The following is a 23,320-nucleotide window of genomic DNA, read 5'->3' on the forward strand; positions in this document are numbered from 1 at the left end:
ACAAATTTAATTATCACTTCATGGTTCACCACAAGGTAACAAGCTAATTTTCGGGCAGAGTGGTAGCGTGAATTTCAAATGCTGATGCTGTATTAAAAATCACATTGGTTTAGGTACTGATTAACTGGTGATAGGAGAAGTGACATCCTCAAAACAGCTTAAAACTAATTTGTATCAATTAGACCAAGCCACTGATGTAAGCTAATCGTCTGCCTGATATTAAACCATGAGTGATTCAAAGCCACTGACACAGAACTGACTTGGGATACTTTGGAATGTGAGCAAACTTATGAGTTGAAATTACAAAATGCTTTGAAGACCTGACATATTGTTTTTAATGTTCTCAATATACTACATGATATACATTATCTTTTTGAAAACATATTTAACAAGAAAAGACTTGTGGGGTTTGCTGACCCAGGCTGCAGAAGTACCACAGACATTTATTCTGATGGTGTGGGTCTTCCGGCTGTCACAGCTTTCTATAACACTGTAATAATTTAGCAGACCACCAAAAGAGGCACATTTCTGTAGGAGTGCCTAGGCTCTCAAGAAACTGCCCTTGGCACATCATCAGGCCTGAAACACAAAATCTTTTCTTAGGAGAACATGCATGTGAGAACTGTAACAAAACTGAGAAAAACAATTATGTTACGCTCCCAAGTAAAGGGGACTCAAACATCTTTTACAGCTAGATGCAATTATGGAACTTGCTTCTGGCATGAACACAAACCAGGGACAAACTTGGTCTATCTTAACCACTTCAGTGGATTCATCCAGTAGCACCACTCAAGGCACAGCAGTTTCACCCTGTGCAATGGTTCCAGTGCTGATGTTGGCCATGCTGGTTTTGGAGGAACCAAGCTATCAGAGTTAAACCATTTACTGCTCTTGTTGGCCTTTTACTTTGATGCATAATTTTCTTCATTTTTGTAATGTGCATTGATCATGGGAAGTTGTATGTGCACAATGGCTCTGAAGGGTAAAACTCAGTAAAGTGAATGTAGATAGGGCTGTCCGTTCAGCAGTCCTTCCTTTGCTGTAGCTGAACATCCAGGTTTCGCAGGTGCTTCAGAAAACCACGATTGGGTGAAATCCACCGATGCTCCTTCACTGTCTTGATGGCTTCAACTAATGGGAGGTGGTGATTTATCATGAGATAAGCTAGGACTAAGGAAGCTGATCTGCTTACTCCAACTGCACAATGTACCAATATTTTGGCTGGTAAAAAAAAAAAAAAAATTACAATCATCAAGAGAAGCAGTACAGTACATGAAGCTTAATTTAAATGTTTTTCTTACTCTTCTGATAGATCACATGAACTGCTAACAGTTAAGTCTAATTTGCCATTGTTACGCTCACTTGCATGAGAAATGCCATGAGATCCCAACCTGATCTCAGAAACACTGGTAAATCAAAGAAAACCCTCTTGAAGTAATGAAGTTATTCTGTTTTAACCATGAGGAAAAGAAGACCCGTGAGTTTCAGAGAGCTTGCTTAGGCAAGAAAGAATGCTAAAATCTGGCCTGAATGGATGGCACACACACATTAGCCATCAAGAAAACTGACTGGCCTAGTACCATTGCATAATAAGGCAATTGGACGCAACTGTAATTCTATTTTGAAGTCAGAACTTGTGATATAGAGACAGCTTCATTAATGCCAGTTTACTCATGCTAAGAAATGGTCTTTTATGTAAAACAGGTTAATTAATATTTTATTGCACCACTGCCAAGAAGCTCAGCTTCTTGTGGAACTCACTGTAAATTTCCTTGGGTAAAGGTAAATCTTCTTGGAGGCACAGCCTTGCAGGCCCTGTTCACACAAGAAACTCATCTGCAATACATGAACCTCTTCATACAGTCGGTAATTGTAGAAATCAGGACATTTGTCTTTTTATTAATTTGTTCTTGCAAGTACAGTTGCTATAAGACGGTCTCAAAAGAGGGTGTCCATTTAAAATGCATGTTTTTGCTTCTCCCTTTTTGAATGAGCCTTACCTTCCAAATAATTTTTCCTCTCCTCTCCCCTTCTCTCCCCTTTCCTTCCCTCCCTCTCCCCTCCTCTCCCCTCCCCATTCATCTGTTTTGTCACATCAGCTTTTTGGGACCCAGACAGAGCTACATCCACGTACACAGCACTCCCTTCTCCTGCCACCCACTGTGCAGGTGACCAGCACCTGGCACGACACCGTGTAGTGATCTGTCCGCCACTGAACTTGTGGAGCTGACCTGTTATGTGAGGCTGCTGACTCACATCAAAATGTGACCAACAATAATCTCGTACCTCCTGGCGTGCTCAAGGCATTGTGGATAAATTGTGCAGCAGAGAAAAAGAACTGGCTGATATCAAAGCTTGGCAGGTCATGGGCCTGTACACCATAATAATCAATGGTTGCTCCATAAAAGTCCTGGCCTCCGTGGCTGTATGCTGTGCCATGGGCAGCATTTAAAACGTGGGTCACACCCATCTTCCACAAAACAAATCTGTTGTGAGCTGTTACTCTAAGGAAAAGACAAAGACAAATCAAGATGGGTGCAGAGATATTCCCAGAGCAGAAGCAGTGAGATTTCGTCTCCCAAACCATTTGCTGGAGCATCAGCCTATGCATTGCTTCTAAGGGCCAATCGAGAAGAGAACACCATCTTAGTCATAATTTTATCTCGGAAATAGTGCTATCTGCAGTGTAAATGGCAGCAATTAGCAAAACTATGAGCTGTCTAAAGCCGCACCCATGAGGCATACTAACAGAAGGTATGGCAGAGGTGTGCCCATAAAGCTGTACTTACAGGTCCCCTAAGAAGAGATTAGGCCATACTTCATCAACGTGATTGCAAGAGGGCCTCCCAGTGTTTAGGAGCTGCTCGATTTCCTTGAGGGAGGGCACATCCTCCGGGAGTGTCCCAACGCCGTCAGGGTCCTGCGTGTCCGGCGCCTCTGCCGCAGACATGCTGAGATCCGGTGCGAGACGCCGCTCCCGCCGGCCGGAGGCGGCACTGGGGCGCTGCCAGCCCCGCTCAGTGCGAGATGGGCCGGCACAGGTGTCGGGCAGCCAGGCTGTCCCCGCGCTGCGGTGGCCCGGGGCCCCCACCCCAGCGCTGGCCGCTCGCCTCTGCGCTGCCCCGACCGGCACAGCCGCTTGAAACAGATGCAGGTACCAAGCTGGGCATTCCTGGATCTTTACCGGCTCCAATCTGCTTCTCCGGCCTGGTCTCCAGAGCCGCACTGCTCTGCCACACAGCAGAGGGGCACGTCAGCCACAAGTTGCACAGCCCCCTGCCCCCCACCAACACTGGCTGTGACTGTCCCCAGACGTGTCTTTGACACAGCTGTGGCACTCAGCGAGATCTGTGCATTCATCACTAGCAGTTAAAGCCCGATAAAGGAAAAGTTGCAACCTGTCCAGGGCCAGAAGAGTGGCAACCCTGTCCCATTAACAATTGTCTGACATTTAGTCAGAGGTGCTTAAAAACATAGAAGTGAAAGGGTCAGAAATGCCCCAGCGGGTCTACCAACATGGTCACCAGGAGGTTAAATACCAAGTGGATGAGATGTCTTGCCTGTCACTGACAATCTAGGGAAATTTATTTCTGGAAGCTACTGTTTTTTCACCAAGTGAAATTATCTGACATAATTGTCAAAAATAGGCTAGATGTTAATAATGCATGTACTGTTAAAAAGGTTTGGTTATTATATTATAAAAGGGGTACTGTGTTACACCTAAGTAAAGTCCACCCCCCACCCCCAAGCAACGAGCCAGCCTGGACGAAACCCTTAAGAAACAATCAGCGCCTTAACCTTCATGCAAATGAAAGGTCCAAACCGAGACCAATCCAAAGGGACAAAAAACAGTATAAAAAGGGGGCATCCAGGTCAGTGAGGTGTGCCGCTCGACCTTGAACATTGGGAACATCCCTGCTCTGAAGAAGATCCAGCGCCAGCTCTGCAGCACCCACACTTGTCGCTGACTGGGAGCCCTCCTGCTCTACTTCCCCAGACCCCTATGCTTTAGGCCACATAATAAAAGCTGAAATCACTTTAGAACCGGGAGTACGTTCCCGCTTTTAACATAATTGTACTTCATATTTTTAATATTTTCTACTGCAGTCCTTCACTGGGTTAATACAATACACCTGCCACATATTGCATGATACCTCCCTCCGTTGAAAAGATTACAAAGATCAGGAGTGTAATGGTTGTCAGGTGAAACTTGTAAGCCACGGGGTTAGTTTATATAGGAAGGCCTGGCGAGCTATGAATTGGAGACCCATTATATTAAATTGTAGTATTAGTGGGTCTTTTTAAGTACAGTGGTGCTTGTGCTTCTGTACAATGTGTGGCTCCTGGCAGGGGGCTGCAAAATTGTCAGTGGTGGAGCTGCAAGGCAAAACAAATGAAATGGTTATGCTTTTCCACAATCCAGGAGAGAAGGTGACCTAAGAGGAGAAGCTTGCTGCTGAAGGTATCCTACGTAGGAAAAAAGGTGATGAATGGAAGGAAGTCTTGGTCAGGTCTGAGCCATCTTTATTCCACATACATTGATATACTATGATGGGTTTGCTTTATTTTATCAAGAGACATATCATGGGGAGCCATTTCAAGCTGGGTATTAAAGTCTGGACTAATTAACTGTGCTTAGGAGTACTCGATGAGAGATCACCATAATACAATGCAATAGTTTCCAACATCAGAGGACAAGTCATATGCAACAAAAGAAAAGTGACTTTGTACAGAATATTTCATGAAGCAGAAATTACTTATATTCTGTGTTATTTAGGGAAGAAGCTGTTTAAGACCCTCCTGTTGAAGTAAAGAAATTCAGCCAAATTAAATTTAATAAAGAAATAGATTTTATTCTGTGGCTGAAAGATCGGTCACACAGAAAGCCATGATTGGAAAAAGGTCAGCCCCGAGCGCGGGATCGGTGCTGGGTGAACGCAGATCTGACCTCTATCGCGTCAGATCCCCAAGTTCACAAGTGCTGCTTCGGCTGGTTCCTTCTTATACACTTCTTGGGCAGAGTCCGAATTAATTCTATTCTTCTTGCAATTTAGCATATTCATTATGTTTTCTTGTCCCGAAATTGGACTGCACAAAGCATTTCCTGGGTCTGATGAATTGTCCATCTTGGATGATGAATGGTCCATCTCTGATTCCTAGAACAGTTATTCTTAGTTCCTGGAATGGGATACTCCTTTAACGACTCCGAGATGTTAATCAGTTTCATCAGGTGTGGTGTTAATAGCTCCAGATAAGGTCTACCTCCACCCGGAGATAGACTTTTTTGTATGCTGATTAATTCCTGGCCGTATTGTCTTCTCTGCTGCTGCCAAGGCTTGCGAAATTTTCTCCGTCCCCGGCCTGGGGTTTGGGCTTAGGCGTTTTTATTTGTACAATTAATATATACATTTATGTACACAAGCACGAATTACCAATTTAATTTATAACACCGTATACAAAGAGACTTGTTACTTCCCACTGCCATGTATGTTCTGACCTAAAAGGTGAAATGAGGGAGACTACAAGTAACAGTGCTTCAGTGTTTGTTTAGAGGGGGTAGATCTGCTGGCCAGATCCAGCAGAGAAGAGAACTGGGAAAATGGCTGAAGTTATATTTCAAGCACTACATATACGCCCTTAATATGTTACCTTGTTTTTCTGTTTTGTTCTTGTTTTGTTGTTGTTGTTTTGGTAAACCAGTGTGCTTTAAGCTGCTTGATTTGTGCCCATGAATCAGGAAAATTACCTGACTGAGCAGGTTAAGTTGTTCAATTTAGTTTACTTTTCTCAGGTTTCTGGGTGGGGACTCAAGGTGAGGCTTTACTATCAGTTTTTTACAACTCCAGCCCATTTGTTGCTAATCAAGTTCTGTGAAAAAGGTGACACTCATGTTAAAGCCTAGCTCTTTTCAGTTCTAAAACTTCTATTAGCCTCTACCCTAAATGCAATGATTAAGAGCTCAAAGTTCATTTGTGGCATGAAAATTGACAAATGAAAAACCACAAACTCCAGAAAAATGATCTCAAAGTCCTGTGTGCCTCGAACATTTGTATGGCATACATCAATCTACTTCAAAACTCTGCCACTCCACACCTAGCATCTTCTAAACATTTAATAGTCTGCAAATGTGGCTTTGGTAAAGCTGTGTCACTGACCTTTTTCAGACAGGAGCTGCCTTTGAAACCGACACGAGGCAGAGACCTGGCTTTCAGATGGATTTGCCTCTCTTCATCTATGCTTCTTTTCTGGCCCTTTTAAATCTACTAAGAAAGGATGTAGAAAGCAACAGACTGATATATGGTCACACTGAATAGAGGCAAATTTAGCACTCCGTGCAGGAGGCACTTTTCGAGATTCCAAGCATTTGGAGATTCTCCTGGCTGTTGGAATGCTGGGCATCTCTAAACCAAACATTTGCATGCAATTATATACAAATATTAAATAGCCGCTGGTTTAGCTGAAATTAATGCGTGATTAATTTTGGAACATGAAACAGAAAGCATTCTAACTGGACCATGCCTTTGTGATTGCTTAGAAGGTAGTACTTGGTGCAATAATCTAAATCAAACATTCCCTGGCTAATAATGTATTGGGTGCCAACAGTGTAAATTGCCATGGAGCGCTCTGGTAGCACATGGCATTGCCAGGAAAACGTGCAGCAGTTGAAAACAGGAAATTCATGATGATTCTTCTATTTCTTTTCTTGAACATACTCATATCCGTTCTAACTGATGCCATGCCATCTCTCTATTGAAAACAGAGCCAAAATCCTTTCACATATCCTGAAAGAAGGCAGCTTTTACAGTGAAAATGTTACAGCATGACAGTTTAGTTAGATAGGATTTTATAGATACAGCTGCAAAAGCATTCTTCTCATTTCACTCATCAGCCTGTTTCCAGGATTTGATTTTTGGGATGGTTAACTACTGAAGAAGAATAGAACTACTTGAATTCTGGTACATTTTGGGCAACGCTAAGTGAGTAAGTGAGACAAGGTTTTCTGGTGCTCTACAACAATGCATTTTTAACATATGGAACAATTTTGTCTGGAGAGTGCATGGAGTTTATTATTTTTCTTTTTTTCTTTATTATCCTCTTCTAATAAGCTAGTTTTCTGTCTTAAACAATGATTATGGTTCACTAATTTGATTAATCCTTAGGCATTCAATCTCTTATTCTTCCATTACGGAATTAAGAAATGTGAAGATAAAATAGATGCTTGAAAGTTCACACATGACTGACCTAAGTATGTGTCAACTGAAGTATAGAGATTATGAAGAAATCATAAGGCAGGACTTGATCTGTAGAAAAATGAGATGACCAAAACCCCAAGCCCAGAAAAAGAAGAAAAACCATGATTTTAATTAATTAACACTTCTAGTGAAAGATACCCCCCTTGCCATGTTGTATTCTTTGCCGAATGAGAATTTTTATAAGCAATTAATTCTCTGTTCAGCTAAGGTCTTTTTATTCTGTGTAAGGCCTTAACATTTGAGATAGGTTATTTCAAAATATAAAATGCTAACACTATTACTTAATGACACTGTCTTTTTTTTTTTTTTAAAAAGCCCATTACACGATCACATCTCATTTTCCTTTGCTCTATAATATATTGTAACTTGAGCTAGTTGGGAATTTTTGATATAAATTTCCTTTCTTTTATTGCATTAAGTATCAGCCTGAACATTAAATCAATCTAACTATGTGAATTGAATAAATTGTTTTCAACTAAAGATGCATCAGTATTATTACACATTTTAAATACTTTTTTTCCTTGGCAATCCACAGTTGTTTTAAAAATATCTGTAGCATATAATTTGTCATAAATTCTCAAACTGACATGTCAGCACTGGCACTGCCTGTCAAACTTACATCAATGCCTTCATGTCACACGGCATGAAGTGACATAACTCAAAGTGACGGAATGAGGTTTATTGGAAATTTCTGTTAAATAAAGCACCAACTACTTAGATAATTCACCCTTTCTAAGGAATATCAAATGTTAGCAAGAAGTAGTTTTCAGTTTGAAAGTGCAACGACTAAGTAGCTATTACATGTCTAAGTGTGACAAGTTTTAAATTATGCTCTTTATTACTTTTTGGTGCAAGATAATTTAGTCATTTTCAAAATATTTGCTAGGTGATGAAATTAGACAGAGCAGAAAAATGCCATTAGCAGTGATAACTTGAGATAGAAACTGACCATCAAGCCTTTCTCCAGTGCTAAGGTTCACAGACTCAGAGATCCATTCGGGTTGGAAAGGACCCCTGGAGATCATCCAGTCCAACCTCCCTGCCAAGGCAGGGTCACCTAGAGCAGGTGACACAGGAACCGTTCAGGTGCATTTGGAACGTCTCCAGAGGAGACTCCATGCTCTCCCTGGGCAGCCTGTTTCCCTGCTCTTCCAACCTCAACATAAAGAAGCTCTTCCTCATGTTGAGGTGGAACTTATGTCTTTGTTTATGGCCATTACTCCTTATCCTGCCACTGGGCAAATTGCTTCTGCAAACCACCCAACAGCCTCCACAGCCAAGCACAGGGTGCTCTCCACTGTATATGTGTCTGTCTGTCTGTCTTCTTCACCTTTACTCTGGATGCAGCTCTAGGCCAGGGCTTCCCTACATGGAAATCTGTTGCTGGAATAGCACACTTTAGGACCTGTAAACTTCAGATAATCCTGGATTAACATGCATGTCTAAATACAGCTAATTTCCCAACCCAGATTTCTAAAGTCTGGAGACTGAATTCGCAAAGTAATTTTTGGGTGGATTGCTGGTTTTGCTACAGTGTAGGGAAACAGAGTTAGGAAACTTCTGCTTCCATTTTTGTTTCCTTCCTGGAATCTGAGCTAGAGCTCAGTAAGCTGGGAGACCCCAGTGCATGTTTGTATGTAAAATAAAACAACAAAGCCAAAGCAGCAGTTTCCTGGTACCTCCCATGAAAAGAATGAGATCCCAAAAGGTGAGTTAGCTTCAGGACCGTGCTTAAGACACCATCACAGTGACCTATTCCATGATGAGACAGCTCTGTCGCCTGCTACAGTTATTTTTACAGCTACTTTTAATTTTAGTTTGGGCTTATTTTTACATTTTTGGTCTAAACCAGTTGTTCAGATACAAGCAAATGCAGCAATGTATTGTAAATTGTACCTACTTGGCACTTGGAAGTGCACAAAAAGTTGTGATTGACTGGCAGTGTTGGTGAAGAATTAATGTCAAAAACAGTAAAGAAGAGAAACACAAAATGTTGTTTAACTTAGTTGCCTTGCTCTCTTGTAATTTAGTTTTCCTTGTCAGATAAATGCTAGGGCATAGAACAGTGGTAGGGGATACACGTCATAAAGTCACCCCAAGACATTGGGGGTTTTTTTAAATATAAATATGTGGACCTGAAGTAAGCAAAATTACCTCAACTTTCAACCAGCTTTATTAACAGATCCATTATTAACAGGATGACAAGGTCCATTTGATTTTTTTCAGATATATATATGTGTGTGTTCTGTGGTTTGTCACTGATAAATTCAGATTCGTCAGTTTTTCATCTAGTGCCTTAAAGGCAAAGAAGGGAAACATGGTGAGCACTGAAATTGCACTTGATTCCTACATGGTTTGCAGACGCTGCTAAACTGGCAAAGAAAGTAGAACATTCCCTCCAACTTCAGCAACTCATTTTGGGAAACTACAGATCACTTAGTGTAAAATACAAAAGCAGAACAGAACAGACTGCTTAGATATAAGCTTCTCTGAACCAGTACCAGGGCTTGTGGAAAGGAGCCTCACGGCTCGATGTTCTCACGGCTTCTGTGAGACGTTCTTGACGGTTTCTGCTCTGAGCACCCGGTAGATAGATAGCCCATTACAACTGAGATAGTACAAGAGTGCATATTTGCATTCGATTGCTCGATGACTCGACGACTTGACTGAGCTTTGAGGCATTTTGAAATGCAAAATTTCCTTGTTTCACTATAGCAGCATACAAGCTTTGCAATAGATCCTTTTTTTTTTAAGAACAAAGATCTCAAGGCCACTTTCTCTGAAAAGGCTAGTGTCATTAACTTCAGGGAGGTACGCTGGCACCTCCTTTGTATTTCCACTGAAGCTGCAACTTAAACTTGTCTTGGACTTCATAGTAATTACATCATCAACAAAACAAATTCTGAATGTTCCTCAAACTGTTGCAAAGGGCTGGCTGCTACCCCAGACAGTTGGTATCCAAAATAATTTTATTTCTGGGGCAATTTGTTTCTAATCTGTGTCCTTCTATCCCCTCCATTTGTATTATTTATAGGTTGTGGAGCTCCCGAAGTTACGGTGCCTTGCTGAAGCTTTCTTAAGTCGTGTGTGCTGTTCACATCTGTGCTTTGGATCCCCGTGAATAAATGACTGAGTGCTGTCAGCCAAGTGCTGACAGCCAGTTTTATTATTTTGCTACAGACATCAGAAAAGAATATGGTGCAACTGAAATGTTTTGTAGTGAGTGCTCGATATGAGGACTGACAGTATGAGGGTTCTGTAAGTTTCCTCTGTTATTTTATTCTGGCATATGCCCTGAGATGAAGGATGCGGAGCTCTGCCGACCCGTGGTTTCAAGCGTCTCCCACAACTCGAAGCCCCTCCTGGCAGGGGCCCCGTCCTTCCGCCCCGTCCCGCCCCTTCCGCCACCGCCCGCCGGCGCTGCCGCCGCCGCTTCCGGACGGGGGATGGGGGGTGGCGGTGGCCGCCGCCGCCGCCGAGGAGAGGCGCGGGCTGAGGGAGGGCGCGGAGGAGCCGCTGCCGCAGCGCCCAGAGCCGGCGCGGCGGCACCGCCATTCGGCGGCAGGTGAGGCGGGGCGGGCTGCGGGGCTTTTCCCGCGGGGGCCGCCCCGCAGGTGGGAGCCCACCGGGTCCCCGTCGCTTTCCCTGCTGCGGCGTGTGCGCGCCCCGGGTGCGGGCGGGTCGCGGGGGGAAAGGGCTGCCCCGCTGCAGAGGCTGTGCGGGAGGAGAACAGCTTCGCCTACCGGGGGAGACGAGCCTCCTGTGCTGTGTTGCCTGCGCTAAAATCCCCTCCGCTGTAATTACCGCGCCCACCTGGCCCGGACACATCTCTGCCGAGAGCGAGCGCCCGGCCCGGGAGCACCAGCTGCGCGCTGGGGCGATGTCGCCGGCGGTGTTCGGGCTGAAGGGGTCAGCCCTTGTGCCCGGCTGTGCTGGTTTCGGGCTGAACTTCGTCAGCCTCGTTAGGAGAGGCGTGTGAAGGTGTGGGGCGGGTGCCGAGCGGGGCCAGGGCGCGCACCGGGGGTCGGGGCCTGCAGGCACCGTGCGGTTTGTTGTGGGGCCCGGGGGCAGAGGGGACCTGTGTGGTGTCTGATTCTCGTGTCAGCCTCCGCAGCAAACAGATCGTTCCCGGAAACGATGCCTTGTGTCAGTCTTATAGTCAGATAACCAAACGGTTGGATCGGATCAAAATCGATATTCAGCGTCTTCCTAATTTTTTCTAAAAAGTTGGTATGTTTTCTGAGGACAAAGCGTTTAGTTTTGAATAAAAATGCTGTTGAGTATGTAGGATTTGATTATTAACAAGGCAACATGGAACAGTGCTGTTACTCGTTTGCACGTGTGTTCTTCGAGTGTCAGGGTTAAATGGAGGGTTCTGTCTGTGGGAGAGAGGGTTTGTGCGAGTTTAGGGCCTGAGCATGAGAAGGTTGAAACTACTGGAACTGTTACCGACTCAGTCTCTTAAATCTATATTACTGATACGTTAGGTGGCCTCGGACCATTCACTTAGTCATTGCTGATTGCTATTAAAAAACCCCTAACTCTTCAAAAAGGTAGTTTTTTTCCAGCTCTCTAATGGAAGAAGAGGCAAATGAGAAGTAGTTTTAATGTTAACATTTGGAATAAGTTGAAGTGGTCTCATGGTTTTGTATTTGAGGCTTCAGTTTGCAAAATTAATTTTATAAAAATTTTACATGTGCAACACTCATTCTGTGTTGTAAGATGACTTGATGGAAGATTCCACTTGGCTAAGGTCTGCTCTGTCTCCACAGAGCTCCCTCGTGCAGCTGGACACCGTGTCTGTGCCACCTCCACAGAGCAGCTGATCATGCTGTGCTCTGGAGTGGCAAGAGCTCAGAAGACATTTCCTGGCATTTAAACGCCCCTCCTGTTTGGTAGGGGGTGCCTCTTGCTGGATATCATAGGTAAGGAAATGCCTGTGTCTTGTTCTTCCTTTTGCTTTCTGTGATGTAGAAGAAAGGTGCAACTAACCTGCAGGATTAGTGTGAAGTGATTTTTATTCCAAGTGAAAGGAATTTGGGAAGTTTTGTAAGTTTTTGTTGTGTAGTTATTGCTTAGATGTGAAGGAAATGTTCTGTAGATTTGTAAAGCACAACAATTTTAAGTTATCTTGTTTGCTGTTCTATGTGATACTCTTTTTGCTGGCTGGTTGAGGGTTTATTTTGGTAGGATACTATTAAAAACACAGGTTGGCCTAGCAATTGTAACCTTTTGGGTTCTGTAGTATCACTTTTCTTTGTATAGAGCTTGCCTTTGCAGCTCACTTAGCTGGCTGCGATCCACTAACCATATTACATAATGTATGTACGTTTGATAATTGCATACCTTTTAGAAGTTTTTTATTTCTTACTTACTTTAATGCACCTAAAATGAAGCAGGCTACTAGATTCTCACTAGACCAGAAAGATCAGATTGTAAATGATTGTGGAGAGCAAGATGAAACACAGTTTGCCTTCAGATATTATTCTGGTATTCATTTGGATGGAGAGTTTGTTCGTGTCTTCCCCTATTTCCATTGTAAGATAAGGTGTGGGAAGAAAAAGGGAGAAGGAAACTTTAGTTGTGTTACTCCTAAATTGTATAGGGATAAAGAGTGGCCAACATTCTGTTACAGGAGGGATATACTATTACTTGAAACTGGAGGGAAAATACTTAACACCTGATATTTAGCATGTAAAATGTTTGAGAACTTAGATAAATAGTAATGAAATACTATGAATGACATCCTAAGGTAAGTGGTGGAGTACTTGATCAGTTGTTTAAAAATCACTTGTGTATGCCTTGAATTGTAGCAGTAGGATAAAAATTTGTTTTGTTAGTTGGTTCATAGATTAGGAGTTAGTGTTTACTTGAGTATAATACAACCTGTTTGGCTTAATGAGGTGTAAGAGTCAGTGAGCATTCTGTTCATTTTGATGAAATATGTAACTGTACTTGGTGGTTCTTAAGACAAATATGTGTAGCTTTCAGGACTTTCTGTAGCAGCTGCTGTCAGTCTTGCATGGAGGTGTCTCAACAGAAAGACTCTGCTAAGAATATATGCTAATATTTGATCCACAAGCTGCGCTTCAATAAATAATTCTCAAAAAACCCATCTTCCTTGATGGCTTAAAACCTAAGACTAAACTAGTGTTACTTTGAGATTTCTTATCTTACTTAACATGCATAGCACTAAGACTTTAGAGTACAGTTAAGCTACTGCTGATCATCTCATGATACCAAAGTTATTAATTAAAACTCAGTGCAAGTTTTACAGCAATATTTATGCATTTGAACTTACTGTATTCTTGCTTCAGGAAAATACTGGGATTTGTCTCATGGTGGGCATTGTGCTGTGTTTGATCAATTTTATATATAGTATGGTAGCTATTGTATTTAAAAACTGTTGAAAAATCATGTATTGTTTTTGCACGTGTTCTTTTTGTCCTTCTGTTCACAAGATACCATATTGTATGTATCTGGTGGCATTTAGAAGGTAAGGACTAAGTCACTGCTATATGGCAGTGAAATCTTTGGTGCTCTTTGCTTTAAATAAGCACTGAAGAATTTAGTTTCCAGGAAGAACAGGTGACAAGTTTCCCAAGTAAGTCAGAGTCAGCAGAGTAGCCCAGCCTTGTGCTGCATAACAAGGCAGTGCTGTGTGTTCTTTTTCCAGCAGAGCATTGCTAAGTTGGTGTGTGACAGTAGCCTTATTATTGCAGGCTGGCTCAGCACAAGGTTTTTGTGTAGCTTTTTTGTGCTGGGGAACCAAGGCTACCAGCATGGGCCTTGTCCACATGGGCGAAGTAGCAGCCTTTGCAGGGAACAACTTCTCCCCTGAGGAGATGTGGGATGTGCTCCTAAGCCAGCAGACCCATCGAAGGGGGGCTGAGTTGGAATGGCCTATATTCAAACTGCAGCTTGAAACCTTCATACACAAATGTAGGTTAAATCACTTGAGACCTGATAGTGCTTCAGCATTCTTCCCAAAATTTCCCTCAAGGATTGTGGGAATTGAACCTAGGGGAAAAAAATCAAGGGACACATCACCAAGGCTCTCCCAGGTACTTGAGGACAGGTGGTAAAGCAGTAATGGTCCTAATAGTTTTTGCATGTGTCTGGAATAAACAAAACCAGTCAGCACTCTGCTAACTGCTGCAGACCTAACTAGGTTGTTTAACCCTTCAGCTGTGACTCTGCTCTAATCAAGTTTGCAGCCTAATGTTACTGTGATACTAATGCTGCTTTTCCTTGGCTAGAGTAGTGATAAGCAGATTCAAGTGTTCACATTTTTACCTCAGTATACTGTCTCAAAGTCTACAAGCTAGGAAGGTTAGGGAATTATTGGTTGACTGGCAGCAATTCAGTAGATGGGAACATGATAGAATCATGGACAGTCATGTTAAAGGAGGTTAATTTTCTCTATTTAAATATACATCTAGGAAATTTTGCTATCAGCTAGGGTATACGCAGCCTCTCCGAGGCATCTTATTTCTTAAAATGCCCCAACCAAATTCTAGAAATGTTCATGGCTCATGAAGTAACATTTTTCTTTTAAAAAAGTAAGTACTTCTACATATGCCTTTGTGTTCATGCTGTTAATTGAAAGGCTGGTGAAAGAAAATGGGACACACAGTACGTGCTGTTGATGATCTTGCTATGTGTTAAGTCACAGTACCGGGAAACTAATCAACTAACTAGCTACCGACATTGCTGATCTCAGGTGAAAAGTGTATTTTGCCCTCTGATGCTTAAGTCTGTGCTTGTTTGTGTTACTCATGTGTGTTATTCATCATTAAATAATGTTACCCATTATTTGGTTTCAGTTATAAAACCAGTAACGTCGAAGGCAAAGTAGTTACCAGAGCTGTTTCCTTTCAGAAGACACATGCAGCTATCTAGGGCACTTTGCCTCTTCTGCTGCATTAATCTTGGGTCGCAGTCTAGTGGCATAAAAGTTATGTAGCATTCTTCAGCTTCAAAAATGAACAGGAGCAGTAGCACACAGGGATCTGTATTGTAGTCCAGGTGTTATGATTATTAGGGAAAGTGCTTTTTACCCTTTAAACCTTTTTACCCTTTAAACCACAAACCTGCAGAGTAGTCTGCAAGGGAAGGTAGTTTCAGGGTTTAAATAGGTTGCTTTGTCATTAAAAAATGAATTTAACTGTTGCCGTTGAGATGAAATTAGCTACCTGCTCTGTGTAACGTTTTAAATTTGTATTTTGTGGTCATTTCTTTGTCTTTTGCAGTCGGTTAAGTGTCTTGTTGTTTACAGCATTTAAAAACAGGAGCAGGTCCTATCAGTTGCATGTTGAGGTTAATGTAGACTTTCTCCCAGGTCCAGCCCGTAGTGACCTTTGATGAGTGTGCTCATTCAGTCTTGTAAGGTTACTTTTACTGCACATTTGGTAAGGGTTGATTTTTATTCTGGCAACGCCAGATGAAGGAAGACTAGGCTGCTGTTAGGCTACTTGACTTGTGACAAATGAATGGAATTCACTTAGGTTAGGTACAGTTTCCTGCCTTTGTCCTCAGAAGCTGCTTTGGTTAGAAGACAGTATCAGTAAGTTGAGTGTATTTGTGGTGGTGAGTTTACATTCACTGCTTTTAGAAAAACTTGTGATGATTACTGTGTTATAAAACCCACTGTGATTAACAACTTTTTTTTTTCAGTATTTCATCTGTATTTCTGAGTAAAGAAAGTTGGAAGTTCAGATAAGCAACTCAAGTTTGTTTATTTTTACTGGGTGTTTTGGATTTAGTATAAGAACAATGTTGATACCACAGTCATGTTTTAGTTGTTGCTCTGTGGTGCTGACCCTAAGTCAAGGAGTTTTCGGTTTCCCCTGCTCTGCCAGTGAGGAGGTGCAGAAGAAGCTGGGAGAGAGCACAGCCAGGACAGCTGACCTGAACCTGGCCAAAGGGATATTTCATACCGTGGAATGTCCTGCTTGATATATAAATGAAGGGGGGATTTGGCCAGGAGGGGCTGACCACTGCTGGGGACCTGGCTGGGCAAAGGTCAGCAGGTGCTGAGCAGTTGTAATGTGTGTCACTTGTCTTTCTTGGATGTTGTTCTCTCTCTTTTTGTTATTTCCATTGCTACTATTATTATATTTTACTTTATTACCATTATTAAACTGTTCATATCTGAACCCATTTGGTTTACCTTTTAACAGTTTTCCTCTCCAGCCCACTGCAGGGGGAGCAGGCTGGCGGCAGTGTGGGTGGGAGTGAGCGAGTGGCTAAATGAATCTTCTTGCCATCTGGGATTAAACAGCAACCCTGGAATAAAGTAAAAATATGTAGTACAAAAAAGGTCAATTAACTGATGATTAGTTGAAAATTAAATGTCATAATTTATTTTATTAGCTGTGTGACCAAAATAGTTGTTACAGTTGTTTTTGAGCCTTTGAACGTCTTGAACTTTCAAAAATACTAAGATAACATAAAAATGAGAAAATACCTTTTTATGTGGAGAAGGAAATGTATAGGATGTGCAGGTATTGTAGTAGGTTTGGTGTGTTTTTTTTTTTGGTAACTATTTAAATCAAGGTATTAAAGCTTATATACTTATTGACTGTATATGAAGTATTGAGAAATTTTAGCAATGAATTAAGTACACGTTGTTAATATACAATCAACTCCTGAGAGTCTATCTTCAGAAGTAGCATGCCCTTAATTATTTTAGAAGGGTAAGTGTGATTTGTGTGCTCATTTTTCTTCTAAAATATTCCTTTTGCACTGCTGGGAAACCTCATTTGGCAAATTGAATCTTCTCTGATACAGTGTAAAATAGTTTGTGGTTCTATTAGATGAAAGCCAGAAGAAAAAGTTGAATCCAGTAATTATATTAAGAGCATGATAGGTACTGTACCTCCTTTAAAAAAGAAGCGAGAAGGAAAGAGGTTCTGTTTTGGAAGAACTGTGCCCCTGAAAAAGATGCAGAACTGTGCTGAATATTCATGATGGGTTTGAGTGCCAGTTTACTATAGGCAGAAGCTAAATAATAGATTAAATAGGCTGTTTTCTTGCTTTCATTCTGAAAGCCTTGAATGATGTATGTGGCAGTAGTGTATTGTACTGCCTTGTATTTTCTGAGATTTGGTTGGCATGACTGAAGCATTCTAGTTAATTAGACTGTTTTTCTGAGTACAAAAGAGCTGTGAAATCGTAGCTGTTTCTTAGATGGCTGCTGTACATGTGCCACCAAATATAAATTATGCACAAATCCATTCTCTACTGCTGTGGGTCTTTAACATTGCGTAAACATTTTAGTACTTCACTGGTAGCCTTTCAAAGTTTTGTCGTGCGTTCCACATAATGTCCCGTGGTTAACTTTTTTCCTGGTTGTTGTTCTGGTGACTTGTCACCACCATGTGACTAAAATGTTGCTGAGCTGTCTCTTCTTCCTCCAAGCAATATTCTAGAGTAAGAACACAATTATTGAGAAATCTGTATGAAGAGAATACATCTCTTTTAGTTTTGGTGTATTACTGTGTTATCTACTACCACATCACTTTTAAAAATGCTTTGAAGCTTAAGCTAGTGCTTCATTCCTAGTAATGTTATTTTTGAAAGCTGAATATTTTAAAGGATTCATAATTCAGTAAGCATATATCTTAATTACTGAGATCAAACAAATATAGAAATGTGATGGTTGTACCATCAACATACAACTAAGATACTTCAGCTCAATACTGTTGCAGATATCTAGACATAGGTTTACTTGGAAGGAGTGGGAGAATGTCCTGTCATCAAAGCTTCAGTATATATTTTTTAACCAGTGGGATATGTTGGATTGTATTGAAATGTATTATTTCAGCCTTAATTCAGTTTTGTGTGTTTGCTGGCTATACTTTCTTGCGTAGTTGATGAACTGCAAACAGTGGAAAAGGCTAATGATTAAGCTGATATTTAAACAGAGTAGTATTTGATTTTCATTCCCTAATGTAATTAACAAACCTGGATTTATTTATTTATAACAAAATTAGAAAAGTATATGGGATACATCTAGGGCATATTCTGCTTCTTGGAAACTTTAAATTTCTATTTAGGAGCAAATGAGATAATTTATTTTTTCTTTGATGAAAATAAAAGCCTTTTTATATTACTTACCTAAGAAATTAGGTCTGGTTTTTAGCTGTTTGTTATGTAAAATGCCTTGGGCTACTAAAATTGCACAAAAGACCCTGGCATTTCAGTAACCTGTGTTAACCTTTCTGGTGTTGTGTCTCTTGGATATGCAACAGGTCAGTGTACTTGGCAGATAAAGGGAGAGGATGGCAGGCAATAACCAGCTTTGCATTCGACGTTGGACTACCAAGAACGTGGCCAAGTGGCTGAAGGAAGAAGGCTTCTGTGAATATGTGGATGTTTTGTGCAACAGACACAGGCTAGATGGAATTACACTGCTGACTCTTACTGAGTATGATTTACGATCCCCTCCTCTGGAAATCAAAATCCTGGGGGACATCAAGAGGCTAATGTTGTCCATACGCAAACTGCAGAAGCAGCATATTGATGTCCTGGAAGAGCTGGGTTACACCAGTGACGGTCACGCTGGCACAGTGTGCCCAGTTGGGTCACTGCAGGGGGCAGATTGGTTTTGTAATGGTGAAGTACCTCGGGACTATGATGGACCAATTACTGACTTGAATGGTGATCAGTATCAATATGCAAATGGAAAAAACAAACATGCCACACGAAGACTGGACCCAGAGTATTGGAAGACAGTTTTAAGTTGTGTGTATGTGTTCATAGTGTTTGGCTTTACATCATTTGTTATGGTGATAGTACACGAGCGAGTACCTGACATGCAAACATATCCACCTCTGCCAGACATATTTCTAGATAGGTAAGAAATTTTCTTTCTAAACAAAATAGTAATGTGATGGTTAAAATATAGGCTGTGTTTTCTTTGTTTTCAAAGTTTCGTATGCTGTAGAAGAAGGTTTCATCTGCTCTAGAAGATGCCTCTGCAAAATAATAATAAGTCTAGCAAATCCTTCTGCTAAGACTGAAATGTGGATCAGTTAGATCAGTTAGATCTAGATAACTAGATTTAGTTAACTGAAATCTAAATCAGTTAGATTTAGTTTTAGGGGAAAATAAATTGAGCTGTTGTTCTACCTAGTTTATATTTAGTTTTAAAAGATTCACAATTCAGTAAGCATGTATCTTAATTACCGAGCTCAAAGAAAGATAGAAATATGATGGTTGTACTATCAACATACAACTAAGATTATATGTTGTATGTATGAACTAAACTCATTACAACACAGTAATTAGTTAGTCCATCCTTGCATTCTAGTAAAAAGCATGATGGTCAGCTGGCACAGATATGCAGCCATATGCATTTTCTGAAATCCAGTTCCTGCTATGAAGCTTAACATGTCATGTTACATAAAAACTTTGGACAAAGGAATATTTTGGTCTGTGAGTGAGCAAAGAAGTAGAAAGTGAACAGCATTGGTACTATATTTTTGTTGTTTTCCCACTGTCAGCTTGCTGAACATGGTGTAAGGAAACTGAAGTAGAATGAAAAGACCAGCATCTCTTTTAACAGGGTATTAAACCACTGTTGTGACTTATGCAGTACCTGCTCATTTTTTTAAAGAAAATGTTTCACTTCAGGCAAAGAAGAGACACAATGGCAAAGTCAAATTCTAGTAATTGACTACAGGTTTAATAGAGGATAAATGTTCCCTTTGAGAAAGTGCACTTGTTCCATGGAGAACTTAACTGCCTAGAGAGTTTTAAAAGATATGAGCTAAACTGTTAAAAAGTTGAGCCTTTGTGATCTTTCTGTTCCTGCATTAATTTCCATTTCCATTAATGACTTTCAAGAAGTCAGTAAGACTCTAATCTTTTGATCAAGTGTGCAGAATCCCCCATAAATTTATATATAAACTCAGCAAGGACAGACCACATCCAGCAGAGTGGAAGAGGGGAGAGAGAACAGGAGCTATGGGATTATGGATTTTGTTCCCAGGGTGCTACCATGGTATTCAGTGGGCAGGAGGATGGGGGAGGTCAGAAAGCAGCAGCCCACAAAACAATGAGAGGGGATTACTACAAAGCTTGTGTTTGAGCAGTGCTTTGCTACCCCTTTGTATCAGGGGGAGCACAAAACTATGAGGAGCAGCTTCTCTTTAAATCTGTTGATCTGTATTTTGGTGACTGAAAGTGGAAATTGTTACAGTGCCTTATGTGTGCAAGAAGGTCTTAAATCTTTTGACAGGGAAGGCTGAAAGGTTTGCATGTAGTGATTATCACTGAAAATTTGAAAACAATTTTTTTTTCCCCTGATACTTCTCTATGCAGTTCTGCTTCATTGCAAGTATTTAAGATTTTTGGCCTTGAAGTATTTAATTCATTGTGTTGACATAGCATTCTTACAAGCATAAGCAGCATAATTGACATGATGCAAGTTCTTGTCAGAATGAAAAAGGTTGTTGTGAAACAGTGGTAGAGGAATACATCCTGTTAGTAAGTCATGTAAATTAAGAGAGTATACTAGGGATTTTCCCTGACTTAGCGAATTCTGTGTAAACATCTGCTGGAAACACATTATTAGGAAGGAGATAATGTAATTGAATATATTTCAGATTCTGTTTCATTCAGTCTAACAAAAGAATTTTTGGCTGTAGTTTATACTATTGTCAGATGATTGCAAATGAACTTCATGTGCCCGTATTTTCAATACTGAGACTAGGAAAAAAATTAATTAAGCCTTTGTATTAACTTTCTTGCTTTGTTTTTTTTTTTTTTAGCGTCCCCAGGATACCATGGGCTTTTGCTATGACTGAAGTATGTGGTGTAATTCTTTGCTACATTTGGCTCTTGGTTCTTCTGCTTCACAAACACAGGTAGATTTTATAAAATCCAAATTAACTGGTCCTTTGATGCAGAGAAAAGACCATAACAAGAATTTATGATGATTGTTTAAGAATTTCCATTCAGTAAGAATCTTGTCAACTCCTAGTATATCTCTGTTAATTTGGATTAGGGAGGATTTAATCAAGAATGATGGCTTGTGAATCTTTCAAAGGAGTCATCTGAACTTAACTTTCCTACCATATTTATAAGTCATTTCCTTTGGAACACAGGTATTTCAGAGAGTTTTCAGTATATTATACACACATACCGTAACAGTTTTGTATATAAGAAAGTGCTATGAGAATGAATTTCCACAGGATGTCTGAGCCAGCCTGGCAGTTTGCTTTCAGTGAGGGATAGAAAATGCTTTTGCTTTCATGCATATTTTAAGTTAAATTTTCACTGGTTCATTGATTTTTATCAATTTGCCAGCAGAAGGCATGAGTGCCAAAGCTAGCACAAGAGTAGCTTCAGAGGTGGAGATGTACCTTTTGGTGACAGTCAGCTTGCTACAGTGTCTCACCCTGTCATGTGGAACCATATTTTTACAGTACTACTTAATTTAGAAAAAAAAAAAAGTGTTGTGAAACTTGCAGTAATGATGACAGGACTTAATGGGATTAAGTTGGGGTGAAGTGAAATGTTTTTATCATAACTTCCCTGATCTCAGCTCCTGTGTACTTTCCCAGATCTATACTTCTGCGCAGGCTGTGCAGCCTCATGGGGACAGTATTTCTATTACGTTGCATTACAATGTTTGTTACCTCACTCTCGGTGCCAGGCCAGCACTTGCAGTGTACTGGAAAGGTAAAACTTCAAATGCTTTCAATTATTTTTCCTGTTTCCTTTTGTAAAAAAATACTTAAGATGTGATTAAGATTGTTGGGACCATGGTGTTAGATGTGTGTTTTTTAAGAACATTGTGTTTGTCTCCTGTTTCCTTGCCCTTGCCTTAATTATCATATGCAGGCAAACATCCCTAGGGGTCTTAGAAGCACTTGCAGCTTTGGAGAGTATATGGTTATTTGGTGAAGGGTGTTCAGAGTGTTTCACACTGTAAACCAGAGACTGTACATCAAAGAGGTGTGCACTTAAGCTACTGACTTCATGAAGAATGACTGAAAGGGAATTAATTGCTTCGTTGTCTTGTTGGTTGCGTGGTTTTGAAAAAAACCCCAACAAACTATTACTGTTTCACCCCTTCTCATAAGGGATATTCATTAGAACATGGGATTTTATGGTTTCATCCTAATTTTTAGTTAGGAGAGGTTTGCGCTGAACAAATGGAAAGCTTGACAATGACACATTTGGGAGGCTGAAAACATTGAAAAAAAAGATGTCAGGCTCTGTGGATAAATCACTTGGAACAAAATACCTGCTCTAAATTCCAGTATTCATCAGAGGTATGATGAATACAATTAGTGATTGCAGTTACTAATGTGACTCATTGCCACACTGAAATCCAAAGGTGTGCTAACCTGCATTTTAATAAAAGACACAACATGATAAATGGTATTAAACACAGTGCAATACAGCTAACTTTAAGGACATACTGTTTGGGCAGTGGAGTTGGAACTTAGTAAAGGTTAATGTCACTGTTTTTCAGTTGTATGGCAATGTTTGGGCAAAACTCCAGCGGGCATTTGCAATATGGAGTGGCTTTGGAATGACTCTGACTGGAGTACACACGTGTGGAGATTATATGTTCAGTGGTCACACTGTCGTCCTGACCATGCTCAACTTCTTTGTCACAGAATGTAAGTACAGAGTGTCAATACTCAAATGTCCTTAAGAACGTGTACAGCCAGCGGTGCTGTAAACACTTGAATGTCCTTAAGTATTAAGAATATCTGCTCCTTGACCTCCTCAAGTTCAAAGTGTAACATTTAAGCAAACAAATACAAATTCAGATTGCTGTGCTCTTTCTCAGGTTTGTGACAGTCAAGTCACAGGCAGGAAAGAGGCACCACCTCCTTGAATGGGGGGATGAATAAGGCACTTTTCAATGAACGTGTGAGCCAAGAAATTAGAAAGGCTTTATGGCTTGCTACTGGGAGAATACTTGGGAAGATACTTCGGATTGTCTGTTACTATCCCCTTGCCTAGGTATCTGCCACTGCCTCCTGTCACCCAAAACACCTGGCGAGGTTTCTGTACGTTTAGTATAACCCATAAAGCCAAAC

General features: G+C 40.9%; 2 protein-coding genes across 3 annotated transcripts in view; one reads left to right on the forward strand and one right to left on the reverse strand.

Moving 5' to 3' along the window:
• LOC125329422 lies at positions 1–11,081 on the reverse strand. The gene is made up of 4 exons (XM_048311368.1): positions 10,498–11,081; positions 2,790–3,230; positions 2,287–2,504; positions 1–1,221 (listed from the first exon to the last, which is right to left on the reverse strand). Exons 1-4 carry the CDS (start codon positions 11,079–11,081, stop codon positions 1,022–1,024), a joined length of 1,443 nt encoding a protein of 480 aa, XP_048167325.1. The 3' UTR covers positions 1–1,021.
• SAMD8 (sterile alpha motif domain containing 8) overlaps positions 10,688–23,320 on the forward strand; it is an 18,647-nt gene continuing 6,014 nt past the window's right edge. Inside the window, exons 1-6 of one of the 2 annotated variants that reach the window (XM_048311100.1) lie at positions 10,688–10,818; positions 12,026–12,178; positions 18,509–19,113; positions 21,032–21,127; positions 21,827–21,944; positions 22,744–22,894. In XM_048311100.1, coding sequence (XP_048167057.1) covers positions 18,539–19,113; positions 21,032–21,127; positions 21,827–21,944; positions 22,744–22,894 — 940 coding nt within the window. In that variant the 5' untranslated portion in view covers positions 10,688–10,818; positions 12,026–12,178; positions 18,509–18,538. The remainder of the gene's footprint in view (positions 10,819–12,025; positions 12,179–18,508; positions 19,114–21,031; positions 21,128–21,826; positions 21,945–22,743; positions 22,895–23,320) is intronic. The other variant, XM_048311101.1, reaches the window with a different exon arrangement.

The sequence above is a fragment of the Corvus hawaiiensis genome, chromosome 8 (assembly GCF_020740725.1).
Source record: "Corvus hawaiiensis isolate bCorHaw1 chromosome 8, bCorHaw1.pri.cur, whole genome shotgun sequence".
NCBI lineage: Eukaryota > Metazoa > Chordata > Aves > Passeriformes > Corvidae > Corvus > Corvus hawaiiensis.